Source organism: Artibeus jamaicensis, unplaced genomic scaffold (assembly GCF_021234435.1).
Source record: "Artibeus jamaicensis isolate MK-2021 breed Jamaican fruit bat unplaced genomic scaffold, CSHL_Jam_final contig_477, whole genome shotgun sequence".
Lineage (NCBI taxonomy): Eukaryota > Metazoa > Chordata > Mammalia > Chiroptera > Phyllostomidae > Artibeus > Artibeus jamaicensis.
Genome location: NW_026521854.1, coordinates 4,526,010 through 4,548,517, shown reverse-complemented (window position 1 = coordinate 4,548,517; position 22,508 = coordinate 4,526,010). Strand labels below are relative to the sequence as shown.

General features: G+C 58.7%; 1 protein-coding gene across 4 annotated transcripts in view; it reads right to left on the bottom strand.

The window, feature by feature from the left end:
• GFRA2 (GDNF family receptor alpha 2) overlaps positions 1-22,508 on the bottom strand; it is an 80,641-nt gene that overhangs the window by 31,455 nt on the left and 26,678 nt on the right. For all 4 annotated transcript variants that reach the window (XM_037152715.2, XM_037152713.2, XM_037152712.2 and 1 more), the window contains exon 5: positions 18,273-18,627. In XM_037152715.2, coding sequence (XP_037008610.2) covers positions 18,273-18,627 — 355 coding nt within the window. The remainder of the gene's footprint in view (positions 1-18,272; positions 18,628-22,508) is intronic.

Sequence of the window (22,508 nt, the reverse complement as noted above, 5' to 3'; positions counted from 1 at the left end):
CGGCCCCTCTCAAGCCTACTGTCCAGCTCGGTCTCTGCCCTCAGAGTCATGGTCTTCCTCCAGCTCTTCCCTCCCCCTGGGAAACCACAGCCCTGCCTGGTCCAGAACACACACCCGAGCTCGTCCTTCCCCAGCAAGCCCTGGCACCCCATCCCTCTCCCTCCCCTTTCTCCGGCAGCCCTGGAGCCCCTCCCAGCCCTTCCTGTGCAGAACCTGAACATCTGAGCCCCTCCTACCTGCCTCACCTGGGGTATTACCCATCCTAAACTTCGCAGAGCCCACCAGCCTTGGGGCAACAGTGACAGCAGCAAGACCCCCCTGTTCTGGCTGCTGAGCCCCCTGGGAAGTGTGGGGACCCTCCATAGTGTATTAGTGCCCTAGGGCTGTCACAGTGAAGAAACAGCAGAAATTTGTTCTCTCACATTCTGAAGGCTAAGAAGGCTGAGCCCAGGCATCGGCTGGGACACGCTCCCTCCAAAGGTGCTGGGGAGCCTTCCCAGACGCTCCCCACAGCCGGTCCCCAGCGGTCCTTGGCGGTCCCAGGCTCGCAGCTACCTCTCTGCAGGCTCTGCCTCCGCCTCCACACGGCCTTCTCCCTGTGTCTCCGTGTTTGCTGTCCCCGTGAGGTAAGGACACGGGTCCTTGGACTCAGGACCCACCCTACTCCAGTATAACCTCATCTCCACTAACTACATCTGCAAAGATCCTATTCAAACAGACCACAGTCTGAGGTTCCAGGCAGGACAGTTTTCAGCCTGCTCACAGCACGCAAGCCTTCCCCGTGAGCAGGTACTTGCCCTCACCCCACCCCCCACCCCAGCTGGGCTCAGATGTAGGCTGAGACCCTCTGTGTGTCCAGCTGGGTCAGCCACTCCAGCAAAGGCAGGCTTTCCCTCCCCAGGGTCTCCGCATCTGCTGCCCACCTGGGGCTGGGCCTGGCTCCCCGTGGGAGGCAGGCAGGCAGGGCCTCCTCTGCGTAGGTCCTCCAGGCTGCCCTAGTGGAGAAGATTAGGAGCCCTCCACCTGATGGTCTCCAGGACCTACAGGACACAGTAACAGCCCCAGGGGAATAATTCCTACCCAGGACCAGGACCAGGACCATGACCGGGACGGGTCAAGTCAGGACAGCTGTGGGGACTCTGCCTCACTTCCTCAGGCCCCGGACCACTCCTAGGTCCCCCAGGGCCAGGTGTGCGCCCAGCAGGGGTTAGAGAGGCCCAGCAGGATGCTGTAGTTGGCAAGGTGCTGCCTCGGGTCAACCAGGCCTGCACAGGAGCACGGCCCCTCCCCGCCAAGCTGCAGCTGCTTTTAACTCAGTCTCTGGGGGCCCGGCCCCTCCGTCTGCCCCGCACACAGCACTGGGGTCTCTCTGCACTGATGCCCTATTTCCAACAACTGTCTGGACTCACAGCAAATACTCTGATTGTTTCCAGAGGATAAACAAGCAGGGGTCATTTTAATAGTACAAATGCCAGCTGGATATTAAAACAAAAGTGTTTGGATGTTCCAAACAAATGAACAGCAGATAAATCTGGGCCACTCTCCAGCCCAGAACACTCCATCTCTGATTAGAAAGAGACCAGAGAACGAGGAGAAGGGGAGACACCAGCACACAAAGTTCTCCTCGCAGGTGGACCTGGGAAGTGGCCCAGTGTGCCAGGGTGCAGGTTCCACCAGCCCCGGGGCCAAGTGGGTGCACCACGTGCCTCGGAGTTCAACCCTCACTGCCATCACCCAGGGAGCCGGGGGAAACTGGCTCCCTGGGCCCAAACCCAGGTGCCCCTGTTTCGGTCAGTGTGAGGAGGGACCTGGATCGGAGCTTCCCAAGTCCTGCAGCTGGTGGAGCCACAGTGGGGAGACGAGGCAGAGTGACAGGGAGAACTCGGCCTGCACGGCAGCCTGCCGCAGGACCCGCTGCACCTCAGCAGCCCTGTGGTCTGGGGCAAGTCACTCAACCACGCGTCTGGTCCTCAGTGTCCTCATCTGAACACAGACAAGTAACAACAGTGCTGCCTTAACTCACTGTAAGAGCACATGGTGTCAGGCCTGAACATTCCTAACAGTGACACGGTGCCCCGCTCAGGAAAGCTCCATCAATGTCACCTGCCTGGAAAGGCTACACCCTGGGGGGCAAGCCTGCCTCCTGAGAGGGTGGCATTCCCAGTGTCAACGACAGGGGGGCGGGGCAGGGCCCCCCTGGCAGCTTGCTCTCTAGGGTCCGACAGCAGACTTTCAGGGACTCGGGCCCCTGTGCCCAGCAGGCCCCAGTGGCGTCACAGCTTGAGGCAAGACGGGGCTGCAGCCCCAGAGTGCGCACCGGGTCTGGGGGCAGCCAACGGCAGGGGCTCTTCCCTGGGCTCATCTGCTTCTGTTTCCCCCGACCCCAGAGGTACGAGAAAAGGGAGAGGCACTCCTACCGAGCCCAAGTCTTACAGGGAGCAGGGCTGCGCTGCCCTTTCTGGCCTGCAGGCAGGGGTGGTGGCCAGATCCCCAGGGGAGAAGGTCCCCGGGGACGAGGCCCTCCCTTCCACGCACAGGCTTCCCCTTCTTCAGTCGTGCAGGGCCTGGGGTTGTCGACACTAAAGAAGAAGGCGGTTTCTCTGTAGAAGCAGCACCTACAGCTCAGGCACACGGGCGGGGCACACTGACCAAATCCACGGACGACACGCAGGACCCCTCACATCCAGCGCCCCTCCCGCACCACTACACGTGCATGTACTCACCCCAGCAGCCCTATGTGAACACACACTCATCCCCCCAAAACACACAGTCTCCCCTCCCCCCACTGCCGCCCCCAAGGGGCTCGGTCGCCTGGGCACAGTCACCGAGGAATGACTCCCTCACTTCTGCCCTTCCGACCACAGCCATGAGGAGGCCATGTCTCTCCCTGGCCTGCCTGGCCCCGTGTTCCTGGGCCCAGGAAGCCCCAATACCACACAGCAGCGTCCCAGGGCCCACCGACCTGCTGTCGGACCTCGGAAACCTAGAGTCAGAGGTGCAGTGGCCAGCATGCGTGAGAGAGACGAGCTGTAGCACACCAGCCCCACCTCTAGAGAGACCAGGGGCTACGGGGCAGGAACGCCCCTACATCCTCTGTGGGTGGGGGGTGGGGAATAGTAAAGGTGCCTCCAGAACTCTCCGTGTTGAGGTCCAGCTGTCACCCAGAGGGCAGCAGGTTACCTACAACCTACCCAGCTCCTGTCTGCATGCCAGAGTGCGGGGGTGGGGGGCTGCCACACCATGCCACCTGCAAGCCCCTCCTAACAGCTCACAGCTCAGCCACTTGGCACCAGCCACATGCCGTGGCTCCTTAGAATCTGTGCCCCACACCCCACTCAGCCATATGGATGCGTGCAGCACCCACAAACTATGCGACACCCACATCTTCTCATGCAGACTTACTGAATCGTAAGACGAAGCACAGGGCCTCGCTCTTCCACCTGGCTGGGTGGCAGGAACTTCCTCAATGCCCTGAGCCCACGGTTCTCCTCGGACCACATCCTCCCACTCGCCTGCCCCAAGTCCCAGAAGCAGGACAGGTCATAGCTTATAAAACATGGAAGTTGAGGTAAGTTCCACTTCATTCGGCCCCTTTGTTTTCAGGTAGAGGGTGAACCCCAAGACTGCCCTGAGGTTTCGCAGGGAAATGGGTACCACTGTGGGGCAACACCCAGGAATCCCAGCCCAGGGTGCATTCCTTCCCTTGAGCTGCCGACGCTCCCCCAGCTCACCCTCCCCTGTATCTGAAGAGGAGCCCAGGAGTGCGTGATTTCTACCTGTCCTCACCGCGCCCCTGTGGAGGGTCCCCACCACTGTCCCACCCCCATTCGGTGCTCAGTGTCACAGGGTGATCAGTGACAGCCCCAGGGTGAGAAAAGCCACCCCCCAGACCACAGCCACCCTCACCTGAAGCCTGTTGTGACCTGAAGTCATCAGGGAAACCAAGGACCATGAGGATTGGGTCATAATATTTTACACAGAAAACAAAGTTGCCGTATTCTCATCCATCTCAATAACCAACTCTAATTCCAAAACACCTTAACACACTCTCTCGTCCCTTTTCCAAAGTCACTTTAAAATATGTATTTTTCATCTAAAAGGGCTACAGCCGAAGAGCACTTCCGCAGGCCGTGCACCCAGCGGCCTTGCCAGGAGTCGGGAGTCGCCTGCACAGGGTACAAAGTTGATCCCTAAAACAGGTGTTTCCCTCCAAAGGAACCCTTTCAGCTCCTCGCCTGAAGTCTGCTGGCTCCGAGAGCACGCCTGGTTCCAACACACAGGCACCGTTTCTCTCCACAGAAAACCAGCGAAAGAGAAAGGGAGACAAGACAGAAGGACACTCCCAGGGCAGACGAACCTTTAGCAGGAAGTAACAGCGAGCGCAGTGGAGGAGCCAGGGACACCAGGACAGCGAACCACAACGGCCCCGAACTCACGGTCTTGGATTAGGTGTTAGTTATAACAAGGGGATGCTTAGTGGGAGACAAACAGTCCTCTATGAGCCCGTGACACTGGGAGGCAGGGCCAGCACTGCCTGTGTCTCAGGGGAGGGTTACGTGACCTTCCACAGGCTCCGTTCAGGAAGACAGAGCACTGGGAGCTCCAGGAGGATTCCTGACGCCCCGCCTTGTGCCAGGCCCAGGCTCGGGGTGGGGGCGAGTGAACAAGCCTGGGGGTGACAGAGAGAACGCAGGAGGCGGGCTGCGCGCAGCAGGTCGACTGGGCCAGGAGGCCACTGTGTCCCACCTGCCCTGAGGGGCAGGACAAGAAGGTGTGAAGCGGTGAGAGGACCTTTATCTTCCTCTCCCCTCCCCCCCCCCAGCGTGTCCTTTCTGGCCCCCTGGCATGATTTGGAGGCCAGGAGGCCTGGGTGTCCCTGCCACTAAGAAGAGGCTGTATTTTCAGTCCTGGCTGAGTAGCTCATCAGTTGGTTAGAGCATCATTGGTTAGAGCAAGGTTGTGGGTTTGATTCCCTAAGGTGGGTACAAAGTTAATCAATGAATGCATAAATAAGTGCAATGACCAATCAATGTTTCTCTTTCTGTATCTCTCTAAAAAAATCAATAGTTTTTTAAAGCCTTATTTTCAGAAGCCTGATGAAGGCCAGCCAAGAGCTGGAGACACCCAGGGCCTGGAGAAGAGGGCAGAGAAGGCCAGGGGGAAGAGAGAAAGCCACTCCCCAGGCCAGACGCAGCCGGGGCCCCTGGAGCTGCTGAACAGGAGCCCCACCGCCTGTGGGCTCCAGCTGGGCAAGCCTGGGCTCAGTGGGGTTTACTGCTGCAAGGGCACAGGGGTGCCCCACGAGGCTGGAGGCCCAGCCCCGGGGTGAGGCTGTGAGAGAGGCAGCCCTGCCCTGGCCAGCCCCCCTGCTGACAGCCTGGACCACCCTGCAGGCCACCCAGAGGGGAGGCACGTCCTGCTAGCCAGGGAGGAAGAGCGAAACAGTAACTGGTTCAGAAAACTCAGGAAATGTGATCTGACCCCAGAGTACTGTGGAGTCCAGTCCACACACTTCAGAGTGCAGTCATCCTAGAATAGCTCCGACGGGCTGGGACAAAGTGGCACTGGGGAGCAGGGTGCAGAGCACGACTTCCTGGAAGACAGAGAAGGCTTCCGAGAGGTGCTAACCTCGAAGCGTCTCTGATGAACTCTCCATTCCAGGCAGGGTACCTGTCCCTGAAGATCCCAGCCAGGGGCAGGAGAAGTGGAGGCAAGTGACACACGCAGAGAGGCTTGGGCTCAGGTCCTGGGGCCCCAGGACGGAGTGCCCAGGCAGGGGGCTGCAGACAGAGGTCCGGGGGAGGCAGCTCAGACCCAGACCCTTCTGGAACCAGAGGCAGGAGGGTCCTGGGTGTGAGAGCTTGTTCAAGTTCATTCAGAGGACTCATGTGACGGCTGCTCACTGCAGGCTGATGCAAAACCCAGCCCCAAGTGGCCTGCTCATCTGTGAGAAGCTGCAGGGACTGAGCATCAGGAGTGGCCACCCTCCCACGTTCCACATCCGCCTCCCAGCTCCCTTGGAGGCTGCGGCAGAGGCCCAGACGCCCCTCAAGTCTCCAGGCACATAGCCAGGCCCAGCCCCTGGCCTGCCTGCAGCCCGAGATCAGGGCGGAGAGTCCTTTTTATTAGAGTGAGCAGATTACAATGCTGGCGCTTAGCCACAGTCTCTGGTTAGAACAAAGGGTCCGGTCCCACAGCAGCCTCCACGTGCACCCCACTCTGAGGAGCTGCCCTTCCAACGTGCCACAGGGACAGGAGGTAGAGGGAGGGAGAGCCTGGCCCTCCTCCACTGTCACCACCTGGCAGGTGAGCGCAGGCCCAGCAGAGCCCACGGCTGAGCTGGGGCCCCTGGAAACCCTGATCTAGTTAAAATACATCTATCTGCAGCATTCAGAAAATAGCTATCCACAGTATTGCTTTCAGCTATAATGGAAAACTGATGGCTTTTATCTCCCCAACTTTATGACTATTGATGGGATAGAGGCTGAGGTTTGATGACCATTTAATAGCCGACCCTGTGCAGTTAGCAGAGCCTCGCAAAGCAGTGAAAGTGCCGAGATGATTGTCTAGCCGAGAAATCTTTGCTGAGGTCCAGGGAGCAAAACAACCACCCTCCCCAGGATCCAGCAAAAGGAAAAAATCAAAGTCATCATCATTTCTGTCTCTCCCCACTCCTTTCCGCCATTGACCTTTGGGAGGGAGATCCAAAGGGAGGCAGGGGCGTGGGGAGGGACCCCAGCCATGTAGGCATGAGCCCTAATGGAGAAGGGGGTGAGGGAGGGGACTCCAGGCTGGGGAGCCTGTGATGGACACCCAGGCCCCCTGGCCCTTCCTACTCATGGACAGGTTGGCTCCTGGCAGGACAGTGGGAGCTTGGGACTGTCACAAAGGCCCCAGGGAAAGGGTCAGAAGGGAAGAGCGGAAGCGGAAGTCTGGTCGAGCCTCTGATCCAGCTGGTCTTAGACCTGTCCACAGCCAGAAGCCAAAAGCCATCCCTGAGCTCTGCACCACTCAAGCACCAGGCACCCCCCCTCCGACCTTCTGCCCATCCCCCACGGGGCGGCTGCCCACCGCAGGGCCACAGGCCAGCACTCCACCGGGGACATCATTCTTTTAAATGCAGGAAGGAGAGGGGTGCAGGGGGGCAAAGGCTTTGCAGCATTCACAAATCTTCTCACACTTCGTACAACAGTCCCATGAGGTAGACAGGGCAGATCTGATTCTGCCATTTTTCTAAATGGCTCAGAGATGTCCCATGTCCCAAGCCTGGGACCCTGGTTTTGACTTCCTGCCCAGGTCGCCTCCACCAAGCCAAGCTGTCTCTCAGACAGGACACGGCCCAGGACGTCAATGCCCAGTCTCCTGCCCGGGTCCTGCCACTCCCTAGCTGTGTGGCTTTGGGCAGATAACCTCAGGCCTCTGAGCCTCGGCTTCTTCATCTGTACAACAGAATGTCGTTGGGATGAGTGTGTAGGTCTGCTCCAGCGCTGCTTCAAAGTGAGATTGTGGGCCTCGGGGCTCCACCCAGGCACATTCTCAGACAGCACATCCTCCTCACCCTCAACCTGAGGCACATGGGGCCACAGGGTCCCAGGGTCGCAGGGAAAGGGGGCTGTCCAGGCACATGGGCAGGTATCTCAAAGGCTGGCCCTTCCCCACCTTCGGGCCTCCTGCAGGTGCTCTGGTTGGTTCTCTCTCTGAAGCCCCTCTACCAGGCCCCAGAACTGTCCCCCTGCCCCGCTTTCTTCTTGCCCAGCCTACCTTTCGGAATAAGAGCCCACCTTTCCTCTGAGCACAGCTCTACACCCCACCCATGAGCAGCTGATTAACGCTCGCAGCCCCGAGTCTTCTGAGCTCACAGGTTACCACTCAGTAGCCTCCAGCTGATTTTACAGGGCTTTCTACCCCTCCCTGCTGGAGCTAGAGGAGGGTCGGCAAGCAGCAGGCTGTGATCCTTTTTTGATTTGCTTAACACTCCCCCAGAGAAACAAACCCTTGAGACAACCACGTGGAGTAAGCACGCCACGCCCCGACCTTCCAGGCTCCGCCCCCCTCCCTCGCTCTCCAACACTCGCTGGGCCAGCAGCTCCCAGCGTCAGCGCCAGCTTCCATCTTAACGACGCCAACACACGGTCCGATCCCTGAAATCTTCCTCGTTGGGCATCCCCTTCCGGGCCCCCTCCATGGAGGCCTCCCGCAGTCCACTCTGAAACCCGCCGTTCCGGGCGGTCCTCGCCCTGCACTGCCGCAGACGTTAGAGGAATCAGACCGCACTCTCCCAGTGGCCCAGCCGAGAACGCCCGCCCGAACTCATTCGCGGAAAGCATTAAGAAAACTGCGCACCCCACCCCAACCCCCACCCCACCTCCAGGCAGCCCAGAGGGAGGGGCCAAAGGCTCTCTGAGGGTCTCGGTGTCTGAGTGGCCCCTTCCCTGCAGGACCTCGAACGTGCTGTCCCCACCATCGGTCAGGCTCTCGTCCAGGCACAAGCTGCTCACGTGGTAAGAGTGAGTGAACGTGTATGAAGACGCGCGCACGTGTCACCCACAAGGACCGACGTAAACCCAGGGAGCAGTGGACGGCCTTAAGGCCCAGGAAACCCGCACGCACGGGGATGCTCACAAAGACCGAAATGGTAACAACGTACTTGGGGACGAGAAACAGCTTACAAAACCACAGGTACCGCACGACATCATCTTTGTTAAAATCCATGCACATGTATTTTAAAAGTCTAGAGGTACACATACATTTCCCAGAATGTCAACCCCGGCTTGTTTCGGGGATGTTAGGATTGCGGGTGATTTCTCCTTTCTTTAGTGTACTGTCCAGCCTTGTCCAAGTTGCATTTTACAGTGAGCGCGTACAGTTTTTATAATTGGTAAAGTGAATTTCATTTTGACAATTAGGTAAAAAGGAAAAAGAAGAAAAAGGGGAGAAGGGATGGGGGATGTCAGGGAGAGGAGGGAGGGGAGGGGAGGAGGGGAGGGAGGGGAGGGGAGGGGAGGGAGGGGAGGGGAGGGGAGGGGAGGGGAGGGGAGGGGAGGGGAGGGAGGGGAGGGGAGGGGAGGGGAGGGGGGAGGGAGGGGAGGGGAGGGGAGGGGAGGAGGAAAAAAGCCTCCTGGATCACTAATCCATTCCCGTCACTTCACCCCGGAACAGGAGGGCCACGTTACGCCTGCTCAAAAGGGACCTAAAAAGGTTACTAACCTGACACTCGTCTGAGGCCTGGCAAGGGGCCTTCAGCCTCTGCTCAGAGAAGGGGGACTCACTACTGCCACAGTAACTCATTCCAGGTTCCAGCAAGATGAGTCCGTTACAGGCAGAGGCAGTACTGCGGCTGCAGTGGTGTTAGGACTTAATGTAACTTCTGACCCAAGACTCTGTCCACCTGACTTTGTTTCTTTCTGTTCCCGAGCAACATGTTTAGAGAACCCCGAGCCTGCTGGGGTGGGGGACCCACAGGTGGGACACCATGGGGAGGACCCTGTCTGCCCTGAGTCTCCCCGGAGCATCTCAACCACAATCCCTCCCTCTCCCTCCCGCTCCCTGGTACCTTTTTCTTCAAGCGGGATATCCCCCCACCGCCTGGGACGAGCCATGCCCGGTCCTGCTTCCCCCTCCTATCCCGTCTCCCAGAAGGCTCTGCCCGTAGGGTGCCCTCCCCTCCCCGAACCCGAGGTGCAGTGGACCTTGTCTTCCCCGCACCCCCTGCGGCTCTGCCAGCCATCCGCCCCCTGCCCCGCAGGCCCACAGCCGGCACTTTAATCCTTACAGCACTCAGTCCAGGAGGGCCTGCTCTCCCTGCCCAGTGTGTCCCCATGGGCCAGCCTCGGCTTCCCAAACGAGCTGGGAAGCACTTTAAAGGAAGCACTGTTTACCCTGCGTCCGGGGGCCAGGCCTGGGCTCTCTGCTTGTCCTGCATCATTTTACTTAATCCCATAATCGCTGTCTCCAGCCCCATCTGTCTCCTGAACTCCCACACAAATACTTTGCTAACATTTCCCCTTACACGTTCCAAACGCTTTCAAACAACAGGTTCAAAAGCCAAACATCTTCCCTCTAATGCTCAGATCTCCTCCTCCTCTTCCTGCCTCTCAGGTCAAGGCCATCAGGCCAGAGACCCTGGCATCAGGCTTCTCCCTGCCCTCACAGAACATGCCCAGTAAGTGCCAGGGGCTGGCCCCTCTCTGCAGGTCTCCTCAGACCAGGACCTCCCCCAACCCTGGCCGCAGCCCGGCCACAGCGGGTCCCCAGCAGGACTCCCCGACTCCAGCCTGGCTCTCCTCTGTCCACCGTGCACGCAGCAGCCCAAGGGGTCTTTCTGATGCACCCATTGGATCCAGTCCCTCTCTTGCTTCCAATACTTTGCGGCTCCCCATTGTCTTTCTGAGAAAATGAGCCCCCCGCAAGCTGTGTAAGGGTTTCAGGTACTGGTTCTCCCCTCCCTCAGGCCCCTCCTTTAACACACACACACCCTCTGCAAGGGCCGAGGGCTGGCTCCCAGGTCAACCCCTCAAGCCCCCAAGCTGACCTGCTTGCCCCCGCCCCCTCCAGCCTCCAGGCTGGCCTCCACCCCCTGGCCCACGTAAGCCGGTGGGCCACTCGGGGATGGCCCACAGAAGTGGGGCTCCATGACAGTCCTGGAGAACTGGGTACCCGGCTCCTGTCCTTATTCAGACAAGGTGCGCAGAGGCCCCGCTATGTAAAAGATCCTCCCGAGCTCACGAAGCTGTGGAGGCGAGGACCTGAAGCCGGGACTGCGACTCCAGCCCCTTCACACACTTCTGACGAAGACATCTGGGGGTGTCTTTCCTTGGGCGGGACCCCCAATGGGCCTAGGGAGGGAGGCACTGCACACTCAGAAGGACACTGACCACACTAAAGCAATGGTCATGGTCCGGGCAGGGCCCTTCCAAAATCTCCCTCTCACTGGACATGAGGAGCAATGTCTTTGTATACAGCTCAAAGTCCCAGCCCACCTGAGGAGGGAGGGCACCAGCGCTGGTCTGGTGAGCTTGCCCGCCTCAGAGACCTGGGAGAACACAGCTGCCTGCAGGTCTCTTAGCCTTCCAGACAGCCCGAAAGGGCCCCGAGCAGGGGACAGGGGACGGGTGGCAGTGGGGGGTGACGGGGGGAAGGAAGCTGGCTCTGGGACACCAGGCTTTGTTACTGGGGAGAAGAGGGGAGAACAAAGGCTGCCTCCCCACTGTGGACAGGGCCCCAGGAAGGCAGAGAGCCCGTCCTCCCTGGCCTCCTCATCCTGCCCCTGAACCGCCAGGGGGAGGAAGCGCAGGTCACCCTGAGACCCTCGCCAGCTCTCCTCATCTCCAGGCGGAACATCAAGGCTGTCCTGGGGGGCCGGGCTGTTCCCTCTGGGAGGGGGCGGTCCAGGCTGCTCAGAGGACGCGGGGAGGAGAGAAGGGCCCTTCTGGCTGTGGCCGGAGAAGCTGGTCAGTGGCAACTGCATGATGGCTCCCAGAGCCCAGGAACATGGGAGGTGGGGACGTTTGGGGTCCCTATCCCATTGCAGTGTATGGGTCACCATGCAAGACCATCAGGTCCTTGCAGCCCACACCACGGTCACCCCCAAGGCTGGGGCCTCAGGACCTCAGACTGACCCTGGTCAATTTGTGGGCAAGGAGCTGCAGAGCACCACGGCGGCACACCCAGGACCACCCACAGTGGCAGCGACCCCCCCAAGCCAAGCCCGAGCTGGGTTCCCCTCGGCCTTTTATCCGAGGAAAGGACAGGAGAGCGACTTCTCACGTGGGAGAGACGCCTTTCCCTGCGGGTTTTCCCCAGGAAACTCCGGCCAACTCACAAACATTCCTGGACCCCTAACCAGGTCTCGGTGATCACCATGTCACCCGAACTGCTGTGCAAGGGCCACCGACACACACCGCCTTCCCAAACCCTGCGGTCATCCTCGTCCTTCTGGCTCACTGGGCAGCATCCGGCACAGCTGCCCATTCTCTCTTCTTCGAAAATCCCCGACTCCCGAGGAACCACAGCAACACCCCAAACTCTCGCCGGCACGTCCGGGGGCCAGGTGCACCCTCAGAGCGACCCCGGGTGCCAGCCTCTCCCTAGAAGACCCTGCTGTTCCCCAAGCCTCAAGCACCATGAGCATACCCGCGACACCCAAAACAGACAAGTCCAGTCAACCTCAGACAGGAACCTCCCACAGGCATCTCAAAATCGCCAGGCCGAAAAGCCGAATTCCTAATTTCCCTCCCCCCCTCAGCCCACCAAGCCTTCACCACCTCAGAAAAATGGCCCGTCACCACTCAGCTCTGGAGCCAGAGCTGGTGAGTTGCCCTTGAGATGCCCCATTTCCCTCGCTCCCACATGCCCATCTCCAAAATACCTCAAATTCACCCACTCATCTCTCTCCACATGGCCACCCCCTGGCCCACGCTGCCCCTCATCTCCAATCAAGGGACACCAAAATAACCTCCCCCCACCCCGGGTCATTCTCACCTCCTCCCTTAACTCTCCAAACGGTAGCCAGAGTCATCTTTTTACATCACAATTTTAATAGTGCCACTACTTGTCTTCAGGAGCATCCTTCTAACTGTACTTAGAATAAACCCGAACCCCTCCCTGTGGCCTGCAAGGCCCTGTGTGACCCGGCCCCGCCTGCGCCCCAGCCTCCTGCACCCCTGTCCCAAGTGCCCTCTGCGAGGCCACTCACTCCCCAGCATCGCCGAGTCCCGCCCTCCTCCAACGCCCTTGCTCCGTGCCCTCCGCCCGAAAGGTTCTTTCTCCCCTCTGCCTGCCTCACTTCTGGCTCCTAATTCTTCCGGTCTCAGTTTAAATGTCAACTCCGCAGATAACATTTTCCTGACCGCCCTTTTTGAAGTGGGCCTCCCCTCCTTCCCCCATTTTCCCCATTTCTCCATCCGCCTGCTCATTTGGAAAATGTTAATCCTAGACTCGTCTCCTCACCTGATTACTGTCTCTCCCCCACAAGACCAGGCGACAGGCAGGGGCCAGCTCCACTGAGTTCTCCAGTAAATCCCTGGTGTGGAGCACAGCGCCTGACACGCAACAACTGCTCGTTAAATGCGTAAATGAAGTACGGTAACGTAATATAAAAGCACTCAGGATATCCGAGACCTACTTGGGAAGAGACACGAAGTATTAAAGGAAAGTCACATGATCAGTGTCACAGGAAGGACACAGACACGCCTGAGCGGAAGGTGTGGCTGAGACGGGGCTCAGGACACGTCAGGCATTGAATGAAACATAGGTCTTGGTCTGATGGACAAAAAAAACTGTGCCCCCCCACTCAGGTTGACAAGCCGAAGCCCTAACCCCCAATGTGACGGTGTTTGGAGGTGCAGCCTTTGAGAGGGGAGGGTGGAGCCCCCGTGACAAAATCAGATGCCTTAATGCCAAATGTCTCTCCCTGCATGAACCCACCAAAAAAGACCACGTGAAGAGTGCCCTCACCGAGACCCCTACCTGCCAGCACTATGACCCTGGATGTCCAGCCTGCAGGACTGTCAGAAAGGAACGTTTGTTGTTTTAAGACCCCAGCCTGCAGCATTTGTCACAGCAGCCAAGCAGACTAAGACGCCAGCAAAGAGAGGGCCTGTGGCAGTGAGTGGAGGCAGAAGTGATCAAGGAGCCGGTAAACAGAGCGAGCTCCGGGCAGCTGAGCGTGCCCTGCCCTCGTGCAAGCAAACACCACACTCAACAACTGCAGGTGATGCACAGTCTGCTCAGACCAGGACAAGCCTCACTGACTTGGATTCTGATTATTTCCGCCTCAGAGGCATCTCTCCATACAACTCACCCCAACGAGTGGGTTCTCACACAGAACTCCACAAGGGGGTGTACCTCATCTTTGTGGGGTGTGAGCTCTATGGAGTCCAGATGCCAGAGAGTCACCTGGATGGTCAAGGTTAAAGGCACCCTCTCCCAGCTATGCTGATGTGGCCAGAGCAGGAAGATGCAGAAACCAAGTCTTACACACTAGACACCTAGGCAGCAGCTTCTGTGTCTATTCTCCCGGGCCTTTAGTAAAGAAATGTTCAACATTCCAGCCTTACCTTGACTCACCACAGAAGTTCCAAGAGGAGTCCCCTTTGTGTACCTTGGCCAAGTTCAAGGGTGAGTGGGGCCCCTGCGGAGGGAAGCCAGCAGCAGGAGGCAGCATGGGGTGCCCAAAGGGAAGACCAGTCTTGGGGCTTCCAGCAGAGCCAAGGATCCCATGCACCCCACCACCCACATACAGAGTACCGCCCAACTGGCAACCACACTGCTCAGGACTTCCTCGGGAAGCAGGTGGCTTTGTTCCCCGGGGGCACTCCTGGCCTGGCTCTGGCCTCAGGGTGGGTGAGGAGGCTGTGGGAGACTCCTCTCCCCCAAGAAGGGGCCGCTCCCCTACGCTGCCAGAGTGACCCAGGGAACACGGTGGGTGGCAAAGCAGAACTGGGACTTCAGGAGGCCCTGGCATCCAGCGTGCTGAGTGGCTCCATAGCCCCTGCGGAGGTGGTGAACAGTGTGTCCTGTCACAGGACCTGGAGCGCCCTGTGGCCAGGACCTCCACCAACTGCGGTAACTCTCCTGTCCCCACAGAAGGCGTGGCCCAGAGTGGATGTTCAACAAACAGCCGATAAGCGAGTAAAAGAAGGAGGGCCCCAAGCCCCTCACTCCTCCCACACAGGTAACCCGCCAGCCACAGGAACCACTGGCTGGATTCCAGCAGGGCAAGACCCTCTTTTCTCAAAGTGAAGGCTTGGAAGCCCCGCAACCCACCTACCACTATGGAAATAATTATTTGCTGCTATTTAGAAATAACCTGCTGAAAACATCAGCCGACAGATTCTACAGAGTCCGAAAGAAGCTGAGGGACAGCCGCAGGGAGCCAGGAATCTCTCCTGGACCTGCCCACCCACGCTCACCGGACACCCGACAGACACCAGACACGCCCCAGCTGGGCTAGAGGGCGCTTGTGGAGGAGTTCATTCCTGTTCCCTGCCACGGGGGCGGGGACCCCAGCCTTCTGCCTGCTCCACAGTCCCTTGGGACAAGGACAGCGTCCACTGCACAAAGGGGTCCAGGCAGCCAGGGAAGCCCCAGGCTAAAACCTATTAATACACATCCTCAGCACCCAGAGGTTGTTACATCGCAGCCCAGGGCATGGCGTGGGGCCAGCGCCGAGTTATTTATATCCTCCTGGCAGACAGCAGAACTGGGCGTTTCAGAGGGCCTCTTCCACAGGAGGCCTGGAAGGAACAGAGTTTGCGGGACAACAGGACCCTCTTTCCCACAGTCCCCCCCACACACATACACACACACAAAACACACACACACACGATCCAGACCTCCACACTCATCCATGCAATGAGTGTAAGCTGAGACCAGAGAAACCAAGGGAAAAAATAAAAGCAGGTCCTAGCCCACTGCAGGCCTGGGGTGAGAGAATTCAGCCCAATCCCAGGGACTCATTCCAAGAACTCCTCCAGGCTTTCCAGACTCCGTATCAGAACCTTTTAAAGGAAAAGCCTCTCCCAGTCTCACGTCCACAGCCCTGCAGGCCGGTGGACTGGGAACCAGACGCAGCAAAAGGCACAGCTCGGGCTCCCAGGCTTGGGCACCTTCACCACCAGCTGGAACCACGGCTCGAGCAGGACTTTCCACTCTCACCCCAAACTGTTGCTCATCCAAAGCGGGAGGTTTGGAAGGGCTTCCAATACCTGGGGGTGTACGCACGGCCCGGGTCTCCCCTGGGACAGGGAAGACCTCCCCTTCCCTCTGCAGCCCCTCCCTCCCGACCTGCCGGGCCTGCTCCACAAGGCGGCCTGCACACACCGCCCCCACGTCCCTCCCCCTGCCAGGCCTCCCATGCAACCGGCTTCTACCCTCCACACACTATACTCACATTCATGCACTCATCCACACACTTTCACACACACTCACTTTCACACCCTCTCACTCATATCTACAAAGTCACACCTATACACTTTCATACACTCAGAGCTCCCTCACACTCTCCCACGTACACACTCACATGTACACACTCACACACGGACACACTGACTGACACACCACCCACTCCTCCCCTTCTCTTCTGGATCTCGGCCTGCTCCCCTCGGTGGTCCTTGAGCTCCCCACCCAGCCTCCCAGTTGCAGGCTCCCCCTCCCCTGCCCCTCCCCTAGGACCCGGTGTTTCCAGCAGTTCTGCCTCACACAACGGCTTCTCTTACCCACCAAACACTGCAATGCCCAAATGTGCGGGCGTCCCCCACGTAGAACCCTTGTGGGCTCTACCAACCCTCCGCCGCAGCTCAGTCATGGCCATGGCTTCCATCACAAGTGAAGCACCCAGCAGGTCCCGACCCGCCTCTCCACTGTGGCCCTGACACTGAGCTCCAGTCCCACAAGTCCTGGTGCCCCCAGACCCCACCACGTGGACCAAGGACATGGGCCCCCAGGCACTCCCATACCCCCCACCCCCAACACACTGAAGGGCTCCATCACCCCTGTTGTTCAACCAGGAAACCCGGCGGCTGCTGGCCACTTATCCATTCAGGAGATGTCCACGGCATGCTCACCAGGCACCAGGCTCCGTGTGCAGGATGAGGGGCAAAGTACGGAAACAGACACGCCTTTGTCTCCGGGGACTTCGACCCGACGCCCGTCCTGTCGGGTCCACCTACCAGTCACCTCTGAAATGACACACTTCTCCCCATCCCCACAGCACTCGCTCCAGCACAGCACACCAGCCTGGGACAAAGGCAGCTCGGGCTGCACCCCTACTCTGCAGTGCACAAGCCGCGGGACCTGAGGCAGCTCACTGTCCACATCTCTACTTCCCTGCTTGGCATGCAGAGATGGCCACAGTGCCTGCCTGGCACACAGTCTCGCTGCAAGGACCGAAGGCAGTAAACCACACGATAGACCGTGGTCTGCTGCACAGTAAGCGCTCTTTCTGCACCTCCCTGAGCCCCGTTTCCAAGCAGCTCCGCCTGGCCGCCCCACCTTGTGGCCCACGCTCCATACATGCCCACCACCTGCCCAGGCTGTCGCCTACCCACCAGCCTTTGCATATGCTCTCCCAGCTGACTTACTCCCTGCCTTTCTCATTTTTGGAGATTCTGCTCAAGACTCGTCCTCTGGAGGCCCGGGCTGAGACACATGCCCCTCCCTGTGCTCCCTCCTCAGGGCACCCTCGGCGCCTGGCCCACTGCACTGGGACCAAGGCTCTCGTGGCCTCCTGTCTGGACCACACGCTCCTCCGAGAGCACCGTGTTCACCCCCGCACTCCCGGGCCTCGCACCCCAGCCCTGGGTGTGACAGGGGCTCCATAAATGCTTCGCAACAAACAGGAAAACCAAGACAATTATAAAAAGGCAAATTTCAACTCACCATAAAAACAAACAAAACAAAACCCTCCTAATAATTAGGCTGCACTTTTAAAATCCATGCACTCACCAGGCCCCGTGCTGAGGTTTGGGGTCCGGTGTTGTCACAGTGACCCTGGGACATGGTGTTTGTACTCCTGCTCCACGGGCAAAGGGACGGAGATCTGGCACATTTATAAAACTTGCTCCAAGTGACACAGATAGTAGTGGAAAGTCTGGATTCAAGCCCAGAGCTGTCCACTCCAGACCCGTGCTCCAGCCTGGCGTACAGCGGGCTCAGCTCTTAATGTGGAAGGGCCTGCCTCTGGGCCTCACGAGAGCCAGGACCTCCTGGGGATGTTGGGGTGGGGGGCTTCCTTTGGAGGTGGAGCTGAATTCACTGAAGGCCACTTCCTCCTCCTGGCTCTAGCAGTCCAAGATTTAAATTATAAGCTCCTGCCCTGGCCAAGTGGCTCAGTTGGTTGGAGAGCCATTTCATGTACCAAGACGCAGGTTCAATCCCCGGTCAGGGCACATACCTAGGTTGTGGGTTCAATTTCTGGTCTGGGCGTGTACAGGAAGCAACCAATTATTGTTTCTCACTCAATCCCTCTCTCTCTCCACCCTCCTCCCTCTTTCTCTAAAATCAATAAACATATTCTCAGGTAAAGATTAAAATTTAGTAATTTAAGTAAATAGTTCCTTGGGTTTTTGTCTTGGTTTCCCGCATGAGGCCGGGCACAGGAAATGCAAACAACCCGTGCTGGAGGAAGAGAGGGAGGGCGGGAAGGAGGACGGGCAGCTCACTCTGCACACGCCCAAGTCACCCTCTTTGCCAGGCCCAACATCACCACCCAGCAGCCCCCGCGATGCCAAGGCGGGAGGCACCCTGCGGCACCTGGCGGCCAACGCTCTCACCGGCACAGGTGGTCGGTCCGGCACTGGCTGCGCAGCTCCAGGCAGTTGAGCTTCTCCTTGTCCTCGTAGGAGCAGCTGGGCAGGATGGTCTGCCGCCGGCGCTCGGCGCAGGCCTGGTCCTGGCAGGAGCAGAAGAGCATGCGGTAGGTGTACTCGCTGGGCACCCGGTCGAAGAACTGGCGCAGGGCCTTGTGGCACTTGCGGCGGTTGCAGCGCTCAGCGGACGAGATCTCGCGGTTACAGATGGAGATGTAAGAGGAGCGCAGCTTCTTGCAGTTTTCGTTCAGGTTGCAGGCCTTGGCAGCGTCCAGGCAGTGGTTGCTCTTGGCACTGACCGCCGGGTCCGCCCCGGTCCCTGGACAGGGAGGGCGAGAGAGGTCAGAGGCCCGCACAGGCAGGGGAATGACGTGCCTCTCGCTAGCTGGGACACCTCCCAGCAATCCCTCTGCTCTGCCTCAGCTTCTGTCTGTGACATGGGGGCACGTGACAGGCCCTACCTCCTCAGGTGGTAGAAAGGGTTGAGTGAATGGCTGTCCAGGCCCACGATGGGCCAGGGGGTGCGCACGTCCAATGAGCGGCTGCCGTGACAGCTGTTCTTCCAGAGCCTTATTAAGACTTATCGCAAGCAGAAAAGGCAAGCAACCGGGGTTCAAGGCTCTGTTTGCACATGTGGGAAACGGGGGGACAGAGTCAGAGTGGCTGGCTTACTGCCACACAGCTAGAGGCAACTAAGCCCAGACGGGGCCGGGCCCTGGGCACCAGCACAACACGTGTAATCGTCCGGCAGGGACACTGCCAGAGGTTAGAGTGGGACAGTTCCCCCACAGGAGCTGCAGCAGCCAAGGCACAAACAGCACCACCGCCACCACTCCCCCTCACCCACCGCCACCAGGCCCCCGGAACTGCCCACACACACAGCTCAAAGCGCCCCCAAGCGGGGCGGGGCAGGGCAGGGCAGGGCAGGGGTGCCACTTGGCGGCTAACAGAAAGCTCTGGTAGGGGAGCTTGGCCCTGGGAGGGGCAGGCTGAAGGCCAGCCCCGGGCTCTGTGGGGCTAGCACATCAGCAGCCACGATGCAGGCATGCCGCAGCCAGAGCCACAGCTTTGGGTTTCATGCCACTGCTATGGGCTCAAGGCAGGGTTCCCAGGAGCCATCAGGGTCCCCTGGGCTGGCCGCCCTCACGAGGGGAACACGCAGCACAGGGGCCACACAGCCCCCCACTGCCGGCCGGCTCCCACCCCAAGGCGCCTCCTGTCCACCTGCTGACAGACGGATGAGGGAGGCAGGAGCCCAGTCTTGAGGCATGTGCCCCCTCAAGATGCACCAGTGCGAGCAGGCCAGGGATCACCTCACCCACAGGTGGGGACACTTCGGCACTGAGTGCAGAGAGAGCTCGCCCGAGGCTGCCCAGCACACTGGCAGCAAAGCAGAGGAGGAGCCCCACCCCACCAGCACCGTGCTGTGCCCGAGAGAACCGCCAGCTTAGGGTTTAAGATGAGGTGTAGGTTCATTTGTTCTCCATCCACCAGCAAGGACTTCTCAGCGCTGACGGAGCACCTCCCCCTCCATTTGGGGCCCTGCAGGGCTGTGGGAAGGACTCGGCTGAGGCACCCCAACACCGCCCTCCCTCCAGTGGCCAGCCCAGAGCCGGAGACCTGCCAGCACAGGTCCTGGTTTTCTGATCTCTGGTCATGAAAGGTCTGCCACGTCCCACCTCGGCACGGCCCTCTCCCTGCCCCGTACTGTGGGGGGTGCAGAAGTGTAAGAGGGGCTCTCATTCCCAAGAGCTCACAAACCAGCCAGAACACCAGGAGGCAGAACAGCAGAATGGTGCAGAACAGGAGCTCCAGAACTGAGCCACCTCTGTCCCCTCCTGGTCCTGCTCCTTATCAGCTGTGAGGCCTCAGGCAAGCAAACCTTCCTTTGCCTCAGTTTCTCTGCGTTCAAAAGACTCCCTGCCTCACAGCGTTCTGTGGGCACGAAGATCTCTCATTTTCTCTCTCCTTCTCTGCTAGGACGTCCCTGTAAACTAGGACATCACCACTGCAGCCTGGTGTTTGCCCCACCCTGGCCCCTGTCAGTGGTCAGAAACCCAGTGGCACATGGGACACAGCCCATCGCCTCCTCCACACCTCTCCTCGGAGCTGCTGATCCTCCTTCTGCTTCCTGTGCACCCGTCCTTGGCTGCTGTGCCAGGGCTCACCCCCTTCTCCACGCACACCCACTCCCCAAAGCCCTCAGGTCACCTTGTGGCATTAACTGCCAGCAATGACTCCCACATTTACATCCCCAACCAAACCTCCCCACCGAACCATGATCCGTAAGTCCACCTGCCTGCTTGCTAGCCCTGCCTCCACGGCTGACCTCACATCCCAAACCCTGCGAGTCCCAAACCAAAGCTCCATGTCCCCCCAAGGCTGCACTCGCTCCCGGTCTCCCTCACCTTTCTGAAAACAGCTGCACCCCTCTAGAGCTCAGGCTGAAAGCATAGGTGCCTCCTGGCCCCCTCTCTCAGTCACGGTCCACGTCAGAAAAACTTGGCAGTTCTGCCTTCAAATCACACATGCCTACTGCAGCCGCCCACCACCTCGGTCCAAGCTTGTCGCTGCCTGCCGGCAGGCCCTTCGGCCCCGGCTCGCTGCTCTGCTCAAACTCGCCCCTCGCCCCAGAACAACCCTCTCATCACAGGGGACACGAATCTTCTAGGGCCTAAGGCCAAGGGGTAAGGATCCTGGGCCCAGAAGCCTCCAGCAGCCTCCCATCTCATTCCGAGGCCCGTGGGCCTCCACGGCTGTGCTGCCCAATACCAGCCACACGCCCCTGAGCTCGAACTGCAGCCGGCCTGAAACACGGTCTCCACACCAGATCGTGAAAATATACACCTGATTTTTTCAAGCATTTCGATAATAATATTTTACTTTGATTACATGTGGAAGTGATATTTTTGGAGATACTGTGTTAAACAAACGTATTATTAAAGTTACTTCCATTTGGGGCCTGGCTGGGAGGCTCAGTCGGGTTGGAGCGTCCCCCGTGCACCAAAGGGCCACGGGTTCCATCCCCAGTCAGGGAGCACATGGGAGGCAAGTGATCAATGTTTCCCCTCCTCTCTCTCTAAAATCAATAAACATATCCTCAGGTGAGGATTTAAAAAACTCATTTCACTTGTTCCTTTTTATTTTTTTAATACGACTACTAGAAAATTTAGAATTATGTATGTGACATATTATTCAGAGTGGAGCAAAAGCAGGTTGACAGCCGTTCATATGGAAAGTGATACAATATTTAGTAAAAGATAACAACACAGGAATAAGCTGTAACCTGCTCTGCCCTGCCCTGTATTTCTGTTAGCCGGCAGCGCTCTGCACGACCTCTTCTCCTACTCTGCACTCCAGACACACCCGTCTCCTTGGCCTTCCTGGAGTGTCCACTGACCTCAGGGCCTTTGCACCTGCTGCTTCTCTGCCTGGAAAGTCCTCCCCCACCCCCACACCTCTCCATTCCCCGCTTCTTTAAGGCCTGTGCTCAAATGTTACTTCATCTGGGAGTCCTTCCCGACCACCCTACACACAGTAACAAGTCGGGACCTTTACCCCACTCTGCTCCGTTTCTCCCGCAGCACACCGCCATCTGCCACAGTGTAAACTCACTTACTCATCTGTGTGCATTGAGATAAAAGCCGGGGGAAGGCAGCGGCTTTGTCTGTTGTGCTCACTATGCTGGATCCCTACTTCCCAGGGCCTGATGCATGCTGCATGCTTGATAAGCGTTTGATGAATAAAAGAACAAATGTACTTAGAACAGTATCTAGTTCATAATAAATGCCCGAGAAGCATTGGTTAACGTCATGAAGGAAGCCACACTGACAGTGGGCCGGTGCCAGTGGTCCACACAAAACCAAGTCTGATCGAGTATCAGTGTAGAGCCCAGCCCTGGACGCTCAGAAGTGAAAGTCAGGGTCAATCGATGGAGACCAATCTGTTACCCCAACACCCTGCCTGGCCGACAACGGCCCCACAAAGGCAGAGGGCAAACTCCCTCCCTTCCTGTAAAAACAAAAGGAGAATTAAGGCAGAAAGGGAATCAAGGTTTGTCTCCCACTCTCTGGATCAGCACGTTTTCACTGAGGGCCACTCTGTGCAGGATGTCCACAGAGACACAGCTGGGGACAGAGGGACAGGCCGTGCACGGGGAAGTCGGGGCGCCGTGGGAGCAGGGACAAGCACAGCCTGCCC